General features: G+C 43.0%; 1 protein-coding gene across 1 annotated transcript; it reads right to left on the minus strand.

Moving 5' to 3' along the window:
* Positions 1-1,268: 1,268 nt before the first annotated feature.
* On the minus strand, positions 1,269-7,365 carry LOC106524490 (E3 SUMO-protein ligase CBX4). The gene is made up of 5 exons (XM_014018305.1): positions 7,203-7,365; positions 6,992-7,035; positions 6,658-6,723; positions 5,100-5,166; positions 1,269-3,628 (listed from the first exon to the last, which is right to left on the minus strand). Exons 1-5 carry the CDS (start codon positions 7,269-7,271, stop codon positions 2,243-2,245), a joined length of 1,632 nt encoding a protein of 543 aa, XP_013873759.1. The 5' UTR covers positions 7,272-7,365; the 3' UTR covers positions 1,269-2,242.
* Positions 7,366-15,710: the final 8,345 nt, after the last annotated feature.

Consider the following 15,710-nt stretch of genomic DNA (forward strand, 5'->3'; position numbering starts at 1 on the left):
ACACACACACACACACACACACACACACACACACACACACACACACACACACACACACACACACGGGAGAAGCTGCAGCAGGTTTCATTTTAAATAGCCTAGCTCTGATGTCCTCTCTGGTCATTTCACAAAGATTCAGAATAATCAGATCATCAGGCAGGATGCAAAAATTCAGAATTTACCTTTCATYGGATTTATTGTTTCTGGGAACACTGCAAGGATAAGAAGTTCCCGGTCTGTAGAGTCATTATTATGATAAGAAAGTAGGGAGAGAGGCTGTATGTGCTGATGTGACTCACCTGGAGGACAGGTAGAGGGATGACATGCAGCTTTACTGGTTTTGATTTTGGCACAAGAAGGGTTCTGTTCACTTTTAGTGAAGCTGGCAGTAAAGACAGTTGGTTTAACGTAAAATAAAAAAAAAATGTGTGTTTGTGTCGATACAAATGTTCGAGGACAAACAAATGACAGTGAGTTTATTAGTTAAATAAACTGCTTTAATGTAAAATAATGAACCCAAGAGGCCAGCTGCTGCATGTTTTAGCTGTTTTTATGCAGGTCTTCTCTGCAGAAGTCACTCTTTCATATCAGGTGAAGCAAAGCAGAGCAACCTGTAAGACATGCAGGACGGCAGTCCTTGAGGACCAGGATTGGACCCAGTTCCACTRTCAGGCCAACAACCTGTTCAAATGTGCACCCCGCCACACCTCAAGCTTTAATAAAAGGCTAAAGGTCAAGGGTCATCAGTGTCAGATCGCTCCATCAGTCTGTTTGAGACAAAGTGAACTTAGGAGGACACGTCAGACTGGAATTAGTCAAAATGCACATAAGGCATCTGGGAGACAAAACTGGAGGTTTTTGGCATGTCCAGTCGGTTCTGTTCTGTATCTGACACAAGGTTTCCTGAATCTGTGCTGGGTGCAATCAAATCTCAAGACTATCAAGGCATTCCGGAGCAAAATAAGCCACCCGGTGTCAGAAAGCTTGGTCTCAGTTACAGGTCATGGGTCCCCTGATAGAATAATGACTGAATGTAACTTCAAACCTGAGATAGCTGGAGCAGATTGATCATGAGGACCATCTGACAGGTGCAGAACTTTTGCMGACATGACTTGATTTGCAGTAAAACGTTATGATTTCAGGAGCTGAAGGTTAAAGTTCTACATGCTTCTGTTTGTGTGAAAAAGCAAAGACTTTCTGTCACGTCTGCGTGCTCAGATCATTCATCTTTTTTAATTTGAGTCAGAAAAGGAAACACAACAAACTGGTTCTCCTGTCAACAGTTTTATTATTGCAAAGCCTTCAGTTTTTGATCTGCACAGAAGTCTGTTTCCTTGGATCCAACAGGGCCCAAATCATTGCTCATGAAATGTGCTTTTAACACTTAAAAAACCCTGCTGAGTTCAGAATAACGTGCAGATTTGGAGCTGAAATCAGGCTGTTTAACGGATTAAATGAGAYGTTTGTGAAGGTGGGCGACAGGAGCAGACACATACTTTCATTTCTCTGCTCATCTGTTTCCAAAACACAAATTATCAACAGGAAAGGTGCTTGGTTTTTTAATCTGCCTGTCTGAGCGTGCCCATGGCCTCTGCAGGCAGCATGTGCTCTTTTAAAACACACACATATTCTGACACAGTGTAAGTTACCACAACTCTGCACAACTTTCTTCCTGATATTTTCTGCTGAGTATAAATCAGTTTTCATTCATAGAAAAGTGAATTTATCTGCAAAAGTAAGTGCATCTCCTTTTAGAGTTCCTATAAATACAACCCCAGCTCGGAAAAGTTTGGATGTTTCGTAACATATGAATAAAAACAGATGCAATGGTTGGTGAATCTCATCACTTTAAACATTTTAAATGTTTCCATTGTGAAAAAAATACGAGTTTATGAGATGTACAAAATGTTTGCTGTCGGTTTTTATTCACATTCGCCGCAACATCCCCACTTTCTGCAATCTGGGATTGTATTTAATCCAACTCTGATGTTTGAACTAAATAGTTAAATTACATACAGAATATTCACAAATAATTAAACACGTTGCGTTTATAATGTAGAAATATGCAAATATTATTATAAAGAAGTCCTTTTTTTTTTTTACAAAAGAATCTTACAAAATGAAAACACCAAGTTTCTGTTGTACATTCAAGCTGAAAAAATACAAAGACTGATCAGTTCCCAGGTGTTATCCAGGTGTTATCCAGGTGTTATCCAGGTGTTATCCAGGTGTTATCCAGGTGTTACGCTGCGACGTACTCCTTAAAGGTAACGGTTAGGCAGTTGGTAGTGATGTCTGTGATGACGATGTTCCCCAGGAAAGGCTGAAACGAAGGAAAAACCTCATCTTTTTTTGTTTTATGGTTTGAGACGGGCTCAGAGCTGTCCTGTGGAGGTTTGTGTGTTTCAGTCTGAGTTTCTGCCTGTGTTTGTGTCTGTGTTTGTGTTTGTGTTTGTGTTTGTGTCTCCTCCTGCCGTAGTGTCAGCACCTCTGCCTGTGTGGCAGAGCAGACCACAGGCCGGAACTTGACCATGCTCAGGTCGATGGGTTCCTCCTGCTCTGCGTAGCCGCAGTCCTGCAGCTCCGCCTGACTCTGCGGTCCGTTTTGGTCGACGCTTTGAGAGGGCGAGGGAACCGCGTCAGAGCTGCTGCAGCTCAAAAACCTCTTTTGCCCACCAGGCTCCTCACCACCTGCATCACAGGACGGTCGCTTCAGTCCCTGAAACGMCGATGGCAGATTAGGTTTGTTTGTCAGCGGCACCGGCGGACCCTCCGGAGGCTGCTCCCCACCCCTGACCTCATCACGCTTATCTTGTTCTGTCACAGTCTGCTCTGTCCKGAGGGTCTGCTCCTTGGTTTTGGGYGAATCTGCGTTTAATCCGGAGCTCAGAAGAGCGGGTTTGTCGRACGGGAGTTTGGCGAACCTGTTCACGAGGTTGAGCTTTTTGACGAGCTTCATCTTTGTGAGGTGCTTCTCCACGCTGCTGCCTGTTCCTGGCRTTGACCTCTCAGCGCTCTCTGGGTCACAGTTTTTGCTTTTTGCCGCCTGCATGTTGCCCTCCATGTACTTGCTCATGACAATGACGATCCGCCCGTTCTTGTTTTTGTTCTTTACGATCTTCAGTTTGCCGCCGCTGACAACGTTGGCCTGAGCCGAAGCGTCCTCTTTCGTTTTCTTCTCCGGCTCTTTGTGGCCRTTAAGATTACCAGGAAGCTTCTGCAGCTCCATGGTGATGTCCTTCACTTTCGTCAGGCAGCCCGAGTCTTTGTCCCGAACCCACTTTTGCTGCAGCACCGGGGGCAGGTTGTATCCTTTGTTAGCCAGCTCTGGAGSCTTRAGCTCTCGGGGTTTAGCCAACACGGGCTCGTGGCCCTTCAGGTCCGGCTGGTAGTGGTGATGCTTCTTGCTGTCGAGCTGATAGTACAGCTTCTTGCTGTTGGCCTGCTGCTCGACCTCGTGCTCTCGGCACAGCGGCTGGTACTGGTGGTGCTTCTTGCCGTTCAGCTGGTACTGCTGGGCCTGGGGACGAAGCGGCTGGACGGGGCCGGACTTCTGACAGGCCTCGTCTTCCAGGGATGACTCCTGGAGGTCAGCCAGAACGCTGGACCTCCTGGCGAAAGACGGCACCTGTGAAAGAAGAAGAGATTTAGTCTTCATCAAAATGCACRAGCTCCATTTTCAGCCGGTTCAGATGTTATCAGTCCATTAAATGAACGTTATTARCRGTTATCAGTCCCATAGAATGGCTTCAGACTGTCCTGACTGTTGGTTACCAGTGCYATGTTGGAATACAACAATCTGCTACCGCCAGAGTTCGGTCTACTTTATTGTAGCCCATGTCATTTTCTCTAAAATTGACCTTAGTGGCTTTATGCCTCATACTAACCAGATTGCATAAAACACCTTAGTGCAGGGGTCTGCAACCTGCGGCTCTGGGGCCACATGTGGCTCTTCAGTCCCTCTGCAGTGGCTCTTTGAAAATGTGACCAAACATAACAGAATAATGTTTTTTGTTGTTGTCTAATGTTTTTTATACTAAAAGTAAAACCTGTTAGCTCATGCTAGCCTGTTGTTTACTTAAATAATCCAAGTTCTTTCTATGACTTTTCTCTCAAATCCACCAGGGTTATCTTTAAATACCTTTACGACTACATAATAATAAGAATTAGAAAAAACATATGCTCGAATAGTTCAGTTATACTAGTTTTTATGAAATTTAGAGTTAAATATATACAGTATTTTTCTTATTTACATGAATCTGGTCTTTTTATTTGTCCTAATGTGTAAAGATAATAATAAATAATACAGTTCACAATATATTGTTTAGTTTATAATGTCACCTCCACTGGCCGTAAAGGTTATTGAAAAGGCCTCCAAAAGGCCCAYGGACCACCAGTTGATAATCACAGTTGCAGCTTGTTTTGCAGCTCTGGACATATTTTRTTAGTGAGTCAAGCAGCAGAAATGGCTCTGTTCATTGTACAGGTTGCAGACCCCTGCCTTAGTGGCTTTATGCCTCATACTAACCAGTGGACAGTCTGAAGCCATTCTTTGGGACTGATAACAGCTCATAACGTCCATTTAATGGATGATAACATCCAAAGTGGGTGCCATTTTTAACWAACTGGRTGTGGTTCTGATTAATGACCATCTTCCTACAGTATCCACACATGTCTGAGTCAGGGAGCGTTCACGGGGCCCGTTGGAATGTGTGACTGTGAGGCCCCAAATGAGCGCAGTTTATTTCAGGGATGGTGATCACACGGGCCTCCTGTGGCTCCGGGGCAGTGATCAGAGCGACATTTCAAAGTGTCTCCTGCGGCTCTGACCTCAGCTCAGAGGAATGTCACTCGCTGCTTTGAGTACGGTCACTGACTACATCCCATGTGTTACCCAAACACCCTCCTGAGAGGAACAAAAGGGGATCCTCTGGCCTTTTTTTAGCTTCTTGATTGATGCCCCAGAGGATTGATTTCCRAGCGTACAGATGGAGACGTGAGCTCAAGCGTCTGCAGCTTCTCAAATGAACAGATTTGACTTTAATAAGGATGATATTTGTTCTGGWGTTTCAGAACAAAACAARTCTGATTTTTCTTACCTGAACAAGCAGGTGTTTTGGTTTGGGGCCTCTCTTGCGATATCCCATCAGCTGCTCCTGACGTTCCCTGCAGGAGAAAGCAGCAGACAATCAGCCAAGCTCCTCGCATAAGACGAGTCATTGTTGCATAGCAACACGTCATGGGTGTCCTCCTCGGGCTCGCCGAGGAGAGGCCCRTGTTTTAAGACTGACGCTTCCTCCTGGAAAACATCCTTCTCTTCCTCCCACCAGCACCTCCTTCTCCCCTCAAACTTCAATTCTAGCTGCAGATGAATCTCTGAGCTTTTCCTCAGGCAGTAACTGAACACTGCCGGCAGTGATGTCAGATTCCTCCCCTCACATCTAATTACGACGACGGCTCGCTGTATTTTCACTGCCTGGCATTCAGACCCTTTTGGCTCCCCGGAGAGACGAGCAATTAGTTTCAGTAAAACACCTCCCTTTTAGGAAGGAGATGGGAGGAATCTGTAAAACCAGGCGCAGAGTGATGCTGGAGTTTTGGTTTAAGGCCGAGACAAAAAACAGAGACTTCCAGTCCTGTAGCTGCCTCACAGGCTGAAGCAAAACCTTCAACCTTGTTTCTGTAACACTGAAACTTCCTGATTAATATTCAGTCATGCATGGATTGTTTTGTTGAGTCTAGCYATCCTCTTGCATCCCTGTTACATCATGACCTGAGAGTTTGAGCGTCAGGATGATGTAATGAGCTGAACTGAACTCAACACCGGTGTCATTCGATCTTCAGGAAGTTCCCCTCTTCTTCGCCTGATATAAATGTGTCTGTAGGTGCTTTCAGCAAACTGACCACAGAGCCCATTCATCCCACATATGACCCGTGACTCATGAGAAACAAGGCCTGCATGGTTTCAAAGACACGGCTGGGCGAGTGCTGAGAGTCTGATCCATGGTACCGAGGACTGTAATGGATACAGCCTGAGAATGGAGAGGAAACAGTAAATCGGTGACTTGGCCAAACAAGACGTTGTTGTTTAACAGGTGAGTTCTGGTTTTTCAGCCTCTGTGCGTCAATCCTGCCTCCTTTAGGGGGAAACAACCACATTAATATCACTGCTGATCAAATATATGTATATAAAAAAACTTTAATAAACATAAAATCCAATATTTATTTGACTTGTTGAAGGTTTTCATTGTTATTAAGAGTTAAATTATCATAAAGCATGAAGTAACAACCAGAATCTGCTGCTAAATTATTTTGGGAATAAAATAATGATGAATGCTATTTAAAATTATTCAAACTAAGTATTCTTGAATAAAACTTGTAACTTGAAGTCCATCCTGCAGCTGGACTCAGGGCCCCTCTGGGTTCAGAACCTGATGCTGACTCTTAAATAAACCCTGCAGAGGGAGTGTTTGCCAGCTTTGATCTTAAAATAAACACATTGTCAGCACCTCTGACTGATGTTTGTGCAGAAAAACACAACAAAGGGTCATCCAGGAATCCTGAGTGACACTTCAGATGCTGTGAGGACAACTGGAAACGGAAACCTGCCCTGTTATGTAACTCTGGGTGGAACTGGTTTGGCAGCTTTGAACCYACCGGTCCTGGAAGGCATCGAGGAGCCTCGGGTCCAGGATGTTCTCCTCTGGTTCCCACGTGTTGTACCTGTCCACAGAGCAGACAGCAAACAGTTAGACACAGAGTTTCCACGGTGAGCCCTCCTCCTCCTGTGTGGAAGCACGCAGACATCGTTCCTCCCCGCGCCTCGTGCAACGCTCACGCGCTGCAGCAGGAGGAGGATTCACTCGTTCCGTGTTGTCCTTTCTGTACAAACATCATAAAACTACATCCATCATCTGCAACAGAAGCGCGCGGCCGCCCGTGCGCTTGCGCTGTTTTGCGCTCTGAATGTTTGTGCGGTCGCGGTCCTCACCTCGGGGACCATCCTCTCCACTTGACCAGATACTCGACCCGCCCCTGCGGAGGAGAGCAAACGGGATTCAGTGCGCGCGCTCAGCTCAGGAAAACAACAACAAGACATTTAAATAAAATAAATAAACACGTGATCCGKTGTGAGAAGAGAAATCAGCCTCGTCTCCTCATGCACGCGCGCAGAAACGTCCTCCAGCGCTCCGGAGACCAACCTTTCTGCTGCGCTTCTTCTCGATGCTCTCCACCGCAAAGACGTGCTCTCCGGCGGCGGGGAGCTCCATTTTCCACCGGAGAATAATCCACCGGATCCGTTCCCTCAGACCTCCTGCTSCTTCCCTGATGATGGAGACCCTCCGCTCCTCCTCCTCCACCTCCTCAGCTTTTTCTCTGCTCCTCGTCCCTCTCTGCGCCCCTCGGAGATCCTGYCTCCTCTCTCTCTCTGCAGCCAGAAAACACTTCACGCAAATAGCCGTGAGTGTGACGTCAGGGTGGGGGGAGGTGACGGGGGCGGGAATGGCCGTCTTGCTGCATTCAGGGGCAGTCTGTGAAAACAAAAGGAAAGACTGGAAACAGCTGGTGGATTTAGAAAAAAAAAACGTAGGATTTTTCTGATTGTTTGTTGTTGTTTTGCTGATGTTGTTGTGCTCCACTCAGACTGTTTTAACTGATTTATTAAACGCATTAAACACAATTTGTATGTTAGTATAATCCCACATTAGTTGTCTGATTGTTATTTTTAAAACTGTAGGCTAATTGTTATTAATATTTATCGTTGGTAGCAAATTATTAACTATTTCTTGGTACAGGGAGTCTGTAATTCTGTTTGATGTCATGCAAATTACAATAAATTTGACTCTAAGTCAAAATCAAATAATATGTAAAAGCCCCCCCACCCCCACCCCCTAAAAACAAAAGGTTCTTAGAAACAAACAACCTTTATTGCCTCCCTGTTGGTGCACAAACCGTTTCACAGACTTTGTCTCCTTACAGGGATAGTTTACATTTTCTATTGTGATTTATGTCTAATTACAGCTGTTTGATGCTCAGGGGCGTCTCAAACATGTCGGAATGTCATAAAGTCCTAAAACTGAGAACCTCTTCTGAGCCCAACACGAACTGTGTGGAGRTTTTGGTAAATCCGAGCTGGTCGGAGACCCTGAACGCACCATGTGCTCCTGGCTGGAGGCAGAGCTGGATCTCTGAGTGTTTTATTCTTAAACCTGAATGTGCAGCTCACAACCTGTATTTAGCAGCTTGGCAGGGCCTTGGATAGAGTTACCTCACATCCACACACTCGATTCTTTTAATCTGAGGACCTAGAATCATTTGTAAAGTGTGTTTTTTTTACACATTCTGGTGACATCAGATCCGCCAGGCCCCACGCGTGTCAAGGCCACGGCGGGTTTGATGTTGATTGATCACCACTTCTGGATTCAGAAGCTGCAGATTTAATCCTATGATGATGATGATGATGATGATGATGATGATGATGATGATGATGATGATGATGATGATAGAAAAGGTTGATGCTCCACACAGACCTGCAGAACCTCAGAGTCAAGGTCACACAAAGAGGTGAAGCGGCGCGGAGGATTCTCTGGTGGATTTCCGTGGGTTTAACTCTGAGTTCATCTTCCTCAGTCAGGACAGACAGCAGCCGGGTCCGGTCTGAACCGGCACAGAGCCGCTCCAGTCCAGGCAACAGAACCGACAATTAAGGCTGGAAACAGCAGCACGCATTTCTGGGAAACCACATAAAAGGTTCTGAAAACAAGAGCAGGGACACTAATTTGTTCACTTTCCCGCCAATTTGTTTAATTGTTATTTTCGGAACCTTGAATTTCACCTTTAAAATAATCCCGTGCGCACAGCGGGCTCACATTGTTGCAGATTAAATAAAATACAGCAGTGAGGGGGTTAATCTGAGGCTGCAGCGCTCGGCCTATCACAGGCAGGCACGAYTCACTTTCCTTATAAGGCAAGGAGCGTAAATCAGCGGGGAAATCTACCGCGAAACTGCAAAACCGCGCACCGGGTCCGAAACGACCTGATTGGACTGTCAGGACCCCCAAAGCCCCTCTCTCTACTTCACCTGTTCATTCACGCGAGAGACGTTTACGCGCGTGACTGTCGGGGGGCTTAAGCAGCTGCTTATTCAGCTGCGTCATTTTGACATTAATGATGAGAGGAAATACGTGCAATAAGAGCAAACCGGAAGTGTCATTTATCCCCATCCCCTCGGTTCCGTCTGGTTCCGTTCACCCGCGCGGCTGATGATGACGCGGTTCCTTTGGCACAATGCGCTCACGCGACAGTTTTATTGCGCGGCACGTGCGCCGAGAACGCATGGAATGTGACGGCGCACGTGCGTGTGTCTCGTGGAGACTTCACCTGAGCTGCGCTCCGGTGAAAACATCTTAAACCAGTTCTGCTGGGGAAAAAGCAGCCACTCCCAAAGTTTTCTATTTTTTATCAGATTAAATCAACTGAAATTAAGACGAATAAAATAAATATTTTTAATCAGAAACAGAGAGTGTGACAAAGGAGTTAATTTTGAAATTATCTGCCCTTTTTGTTCTGTTATATTTAAAATGTTTCATTTCTCCACCTCAGTTTGCACCTGCATGATCTCATCTTTAAAACTTAGTGTTTAATTAAGAGGTGAATGGAAATKACAAGAAAACAACCTCTCAAAAACTCCCAAATCTGGTGTTGGAGGGAGAATTAATTTCAAASAAAGAAAAAGAGCAGCAGCTGATGATGCTCCTGAGAGTTCAGGTGAAATGTTTGATTGACAGAAGCAGCAAAAAGAGAAACTGTTTAAATCTTTTACTGCAAAGAAAAACAAAAAAATGAAATGCTCCCTGAGAACTTTTATCAATGTTTATGAGTTAAAGTTAAAGTCTGCTTAGWGGATCAGCGGTCAGAGCTGAGGTCTCATGATCCCTGCGGCTGCAGGTTCGAGCCCCAGAGGAGGAAAGGAGATGATGCCCTGAACTCAAACTCTCCTGCAGCTCAGTTTGCTTCTGTAATCTGGTGTTTTTCTGTCATTAAACGCAGGTGAGGTTCAGTGGACAGCTTCGTTCCTCTGCTCCTGCCGGGACTCAAAGCTTCTCCTCTCTGTTTCATGAAGTGAGTCACCGCTGCAGCCCAGCCTCTGACGTCTTTATGATGTCTGTGGAAGCAGACATGGAGCGGCGGACAAAAGGAGCAGCATTTAGAGAGCCGTAAAGTCAACAAACACTSTGTGCTGTTAAAGAGGGGGAGGAAACACGTCATCTGTAAACAAACTGTCACTGAAACACACAACAGAAAAACAACACGTGTCGTTCAGTCTGTTATATGAGCTTTATTCTAGTTCTGTGATAAACAGGCRAACTCAGGTTCTTTACTTTTTATTGCACAAAAAAGACTTGAAACATCAGAAGAAATCTAACATTTTGTTAGAACTAAACCAGATCTGATGGTTGTTTTTGTAAAAGGTCAAAGGTCAAACAAATACGGGAACTTTAAACTGTGTAGCCAGAAGGAAAATGTCAGAACTCYGAACCGATCAACATTTAGTTGAATCTTAATGATTCTGCAAATAAATTACCAAAATAATGTCACCCATTCTACATTTAACTTTAAATGAAAGTCTAAAAAACTAAATTCAACTAATTTTTACCAACTTCAATAAAAAAATCCCRTTGAACTCTCATTGTAAAGACAAATAAGTTTTTTAATTGTTTTTGAAACATGTTCCCRTGTCTGTGTTGCTCCTCCATTTTGCATGACTTTCAAAGGTTTTTGCATGTCTGCTGTTCAAATGAAACAAAGAGAATAAAGTTAGTGTAAAAGTGCAGCACACCGTAAAGCCATCRGATGCAAAGCAGGAGCATGAAAAAAGACTCTGTTATTCATACGCTGTTTTAATGAAAGCAGGTAGATTTKCTTTTGTGCTGCGACATTCTTTTCTGTAAACAATTTATTGTTAAAAAACAGCAAAAACAACATATTAATACTACAGTAATATTAGGTACTGATGAGTCGATCAGACTGAACTGAAGCTTTAATCTGAGCTGTAGAAAACAAACAAATGAACATATGCAGGCAATTACATTGCATGACATTTCAGCCAAACAAACAAACAAACAAACAAACAAACAAACAAACAAACAAACAAACAAACAAACAAACAAACAAACAAACAAACAAACAGCTGGGTTTCAGGTTATTCGCTTCATTTTGTTTTTCCTCTTGTGACTCATCTCAGCAAAGCTTTTGACTGCCTCCTGGTAATTTTTTCCAATKTTATTTATTTATTTTTCAGTTTCCTGTTTGCCTGATGAGGTGAGGAACAATGACTGAACAGTTTTTATTTTAAAGAATTCATCTCGTCAAAGATAAACCCTGCCTGAGAAGCATCACTGTGTTCTTTAATGACAACAGCTGAAACAAAAAATGAAAACAAAAAAAGTAATTTATTGTCTTATAGTTGTGATAATTCTATAGTTTTGCTTATTTTAGCTTTAGCTAATGGTATGAAAGTTTTAGCTACTCTTGGTTAAGTTCAGCATGTTTAAAACTTTACATTTGTTTTGTTAATTTTAGCTGCAGCATCTGTTTAGCAAGTTACAAATGTTAGCATCTGTTCTGTTATTTCAGCATGGTTTTGATATAGTAAAGAATAATTTTGCCATTTTTTTCTACAGCTTCTGTTTTGCTAATTTTAACCATTATTTTAWTAATTTTTTCTTTAGCGTTAGATAATTTACTGTGTGTTGGCATTTTACAAAGATTGTAACAATACAAGTTGACAATTTAACTAATGTTAGCCACTCAGCTAGTTTCAGCAACTCTTTTATTAGAGATAGCATTTGTTTTGCTAATTCTGGCTAAATATGTTTAGCTAATATCAACATCTGTTTTGTTATTTTAGTTCTGTTTTACTAAGTAGCTAATTTTAGTGGTTAATTTAAATACTAAACTATTAATGTTTTTAGCTATTGGTGTTTTTATTAATTTTAGCTTCCAGCTCATTTTCTACTCTCATTTTCTGTTTGTGTTTAGCCTGATTTTAGCTTCTGTTCAGCTTGTTTTAACTTTAACAAGTCAGTTTTTAAGTCATTCACACGTTTTCTTCAGTTTTTGTTTTACTTTGTGCACTTAGAGTTTATGAGGCTAAAAACCACACAAAATATAAGAAGATCCAAACTTTTCACTGAAGCTGAAGGACCAGCGGTAATGTGATGAACTCACATCGTTGCAGATTTGTCTTCGTAGAAGTTATTAAAGCCAAATTTAATCTGTGAAGATTTGATTTGATTTGGGTTTCCTTCGGCGTGTAACAAATGTGTTTAAGCTGGCGAGGTGACAGAGTTAATTCTCMAGATTTATGAAGTCACACTTATTATCTCCCTGTTTGAGAACATCACAGACTCAGAGCTGCAGCCTGCAGGACTCGGTGCTGATGTTGACCTTATTTTTAATCAGGCCGTTAACGATGTGGAGGTGAATAGGTGTGCATGACTCATGTGTTCTGAGAAACCTCCTGCTGATGTCAGCTGTGCACCCTCCCCTCCTCCTCCTCCTCCTCCTCCTCCTCCTCCTCATCATCATCATCATCCAGGCTGTTTGCGTCTCCGGAGGGTGAAGCTGTGACCCCACGTCACAGTGACTCACACTCAGACATGTAAGTGATGAAGATGCATGTGTGTTTGTGTGTGTATGTGTGTGTGGGTTCGGCTTTGGTGACATTTGGGGGCAATTTTAAGACAAAAATCCTACCTTTGGGGACAACTGGTGCATTTGGGGACAAAGGTTGAGTCCCCATTTGGTTTAAATGCCATTGGTGGGTTGGGGGTTGGGTTTAGGACCAAGGTGTGAATTGAGTTTAGGTTAGTTTTAGGGTCAGGTAGGTACCTGTGAGGTTAGCCTTAGGGTGTGTGGTCAGGGTTAGGCTGTAGAAATGTAATGAGAGTCAATGGAATGTCCCCAATTGGATAGCTGTGCAAACTTGTGTGCGTGTGTGTGTGTGTGTGTGCATCAAACAGATAGCAGCGGTGAGCAGTGACCCCTCAGCTGAGTGACTCACAGCTTTAAAGTCCAYGTTATCRGGTTTGTGCTGATCCTGATGCAGGCTGATCCTCCCTCAAACCACACATTCACAAACACATTTTCCAGTTGTATCAGGTGGTTTGCTGCCTCTCCCACCCCGACAGGAGAATCTGAATATTCACTTCAGTCTGTACCAGTTTATTCTGCCTCTGGTGCAGCAACAGCTTGAAACGCTCTCTGTCTTTACGACCCAGTGATGTAGTCCTGTTCAGAGAGACGTCACCTCCTGGTTCTTTTGTCTGCTGCTCCTCTGACGTCAGAGGTGATGCTGAAAAGCAGCGTAATTATGGATCTGGCTGTGGACTGACACAGTCCACATGTGCTGTTGGCRGGGATGCTGGATGGCTGCTGGGAGTCTGACACATGGTCTCATCTGATGGTCGGGTCAACAGATCACAAGCCGGGCAACCAAATCCTTCCCAACTGAGAGACAGGAATAATCTGGGACTGTGYACATTACAGATTAGGTCCAGTCATCCTGGTGTTTGTCTGTCTGCAGCTAAATGTCTCAAAAACCTTCAACGGATTTGAATAAAACTCTCAGAAAGTAATCAGTCATTATGATTCAAGATGGCTGCCACAGCTAATCAACGTTAGCACACACAAATAACCAATAATTTTTTTTTACAAATATGCAACCAGGKGCGGAGCCAGAGAGGTGGACAGGGTGRCAAGTGCTACCCTGGATTTTGTAGTAGAATTRAGATTTGATCAGATAGTTCTCTGAYACGTACTGTACACATTTTCAGCTGTGTATGTATTAAAAAGTCTGAAATTAGCGTTTGCATTAGTGGTTAGCTTAATTTGGTATTAGCATCGTCAATCACAYTTTTTGATTAGTATTTAGAATTTGTTAAAGATTGTTTTTGGCTACTTCTACACCAATCTTTAGCTTTGTATGTCGAAAAATGGCTGAAAAATAAGTTGTGACTAGCATTCTTTTGGGATCCTTTTTAGCTATTATCATGCAAACTTTCTGCTCAATATTTCTTAAAACAGATTTAAAAAAGCTATTTGGAATTAGCTGTGGCATTCATCTTGAGGTTTTAAATGGAGTACTTTTTTTACTTGGTTGTGCCCCCAAACTTTGGCCACCCTGCACCGCTTGCAAAAAAGTCTGAGTACTCTGAGCACTCATGGGTCATGGGAGGTTTCTGTGTAAAACTGTTAGTGTGGGATGAACTGAACGGATTCGTTTGATGAAACCAAACTGTGTCTGAGTTCGACTGGAAGCTGAAGCGACCCACATGAGGTGATGCCGATATGGGAGCAGCTTCGGCCCCTGGGCTCCTCTGGCAGCAGACTCAGTCCCTGGAAACCAGGGCTRTGGTTCAGGCCGTCACTTCCTCAGCTCAGAGATAACAATAAAAAATGAGCTGTGAGGAGGAGGAGGAGGACCTCAGGATGAAGCTGCATCTCACTGAATCCATCCAAGGTGACAGGGAGAGGAGTGCTGGAGTGCAGCGGGCCTCAGGCTCAGGCGAGGGTGGGAGGCGGGAGCAGATTTSCTTCCTCATTGGCTCGTGTTTATTGTGTGTGCGTTATGGTGTGTGGTGTAAATGTTAAGAGCAGCCTRCAGCCACTCTGACAGTTCTGTGTGCGGGGTGATTAGGGCCGAGCCATCCATCTCTCAGGCTGAATTCAGCAGTGGAGCGGCGCAGGCTGCTGGAGGAAGAGAAGGGGGRGGATTACCAGCTAATACTGATTAGCTGGTAGCTTAACAACACGCTGTGTTCTCCAGCTCATCRTCAGCACGTGTCCCGGGGCTGGAGGGGGGATGACATGATATTTGGGACTGTTTGTGGAGAGAATGGGAATTTAGAGCAGAGACATGAATATCAAATACAAGCAATTACAGGATGTTTCACTTGAAGACACGTCTCACTGCGAGGAGCTTCTATTAGCTAACCTGAAYGTTTTAATGCGTTGCCTCTTGTTAAAAATGATTGTCTAAAAGACATTGCTAGTGTGAAAACACATTTAAAAAATGTTTATTTGTGATTTCAAAACTATCCTAAGAAAGATGACAGTTTTTTTGTTAATGCTTTCTTTTAAGGTACCCTAATTACCATGTAATTACATGGTAATTAGGGTCCAATTCCACTGCAGTAATGTAACACTTAACAGGTAATGTATTACAATTCACTAAGTAAACACCTAAATAAGTAGTAGGTGATTTGGACAATTTTAAAGTTTTATTTTATTGCAATTAACCACTAACCCCAAAATTTAGTTGCATTCTTTTGGTTATAAATATAGTGTTGAGTTACTATTGAATAGTAATTTGATTGTAGTTAGCCAATAAAGGTAGTTTTACTAACAATATTTTTTCTTTTGTACCGTAATTACCACATAATTACATGGTAATAAGGCAGGAATTTCATTTAATTACTTTTATTTTACCTTGTAACTACAAGGTAATAAGGTAGTAATTACATTTAATTACCTTTTTTATACTTCCTTGTGATTACAAGGTAATAAAATGTAATTAAAAGTAATTACTACCTTATTACCATGTAATTACAAGGTAATAAAATATAAATAAATGTAATTACTACCTTATTACCATGTAATTACAAGGTAATAAAATATAAATAAATGTAATTACTACCTTATTACCA

The sequence above is a fragment of the Austrofundulus limnaeus genome, unplaced genomic scaffold (genome assembly GCF_001266775.1).
Source record: "Austrofundulus limnaeus strain Quisiro unplaced genomic scaffold, Austrofundulus_limnaeus-1.0 Scaffold189, whole genome shotgun sequence".
NCBI lineage: Eukaryota > Metazoa > Chordata > Actinopteri > Cyprinodontiformes > Rivulidae > Austrofundulus > Austrofundulus limnaeus.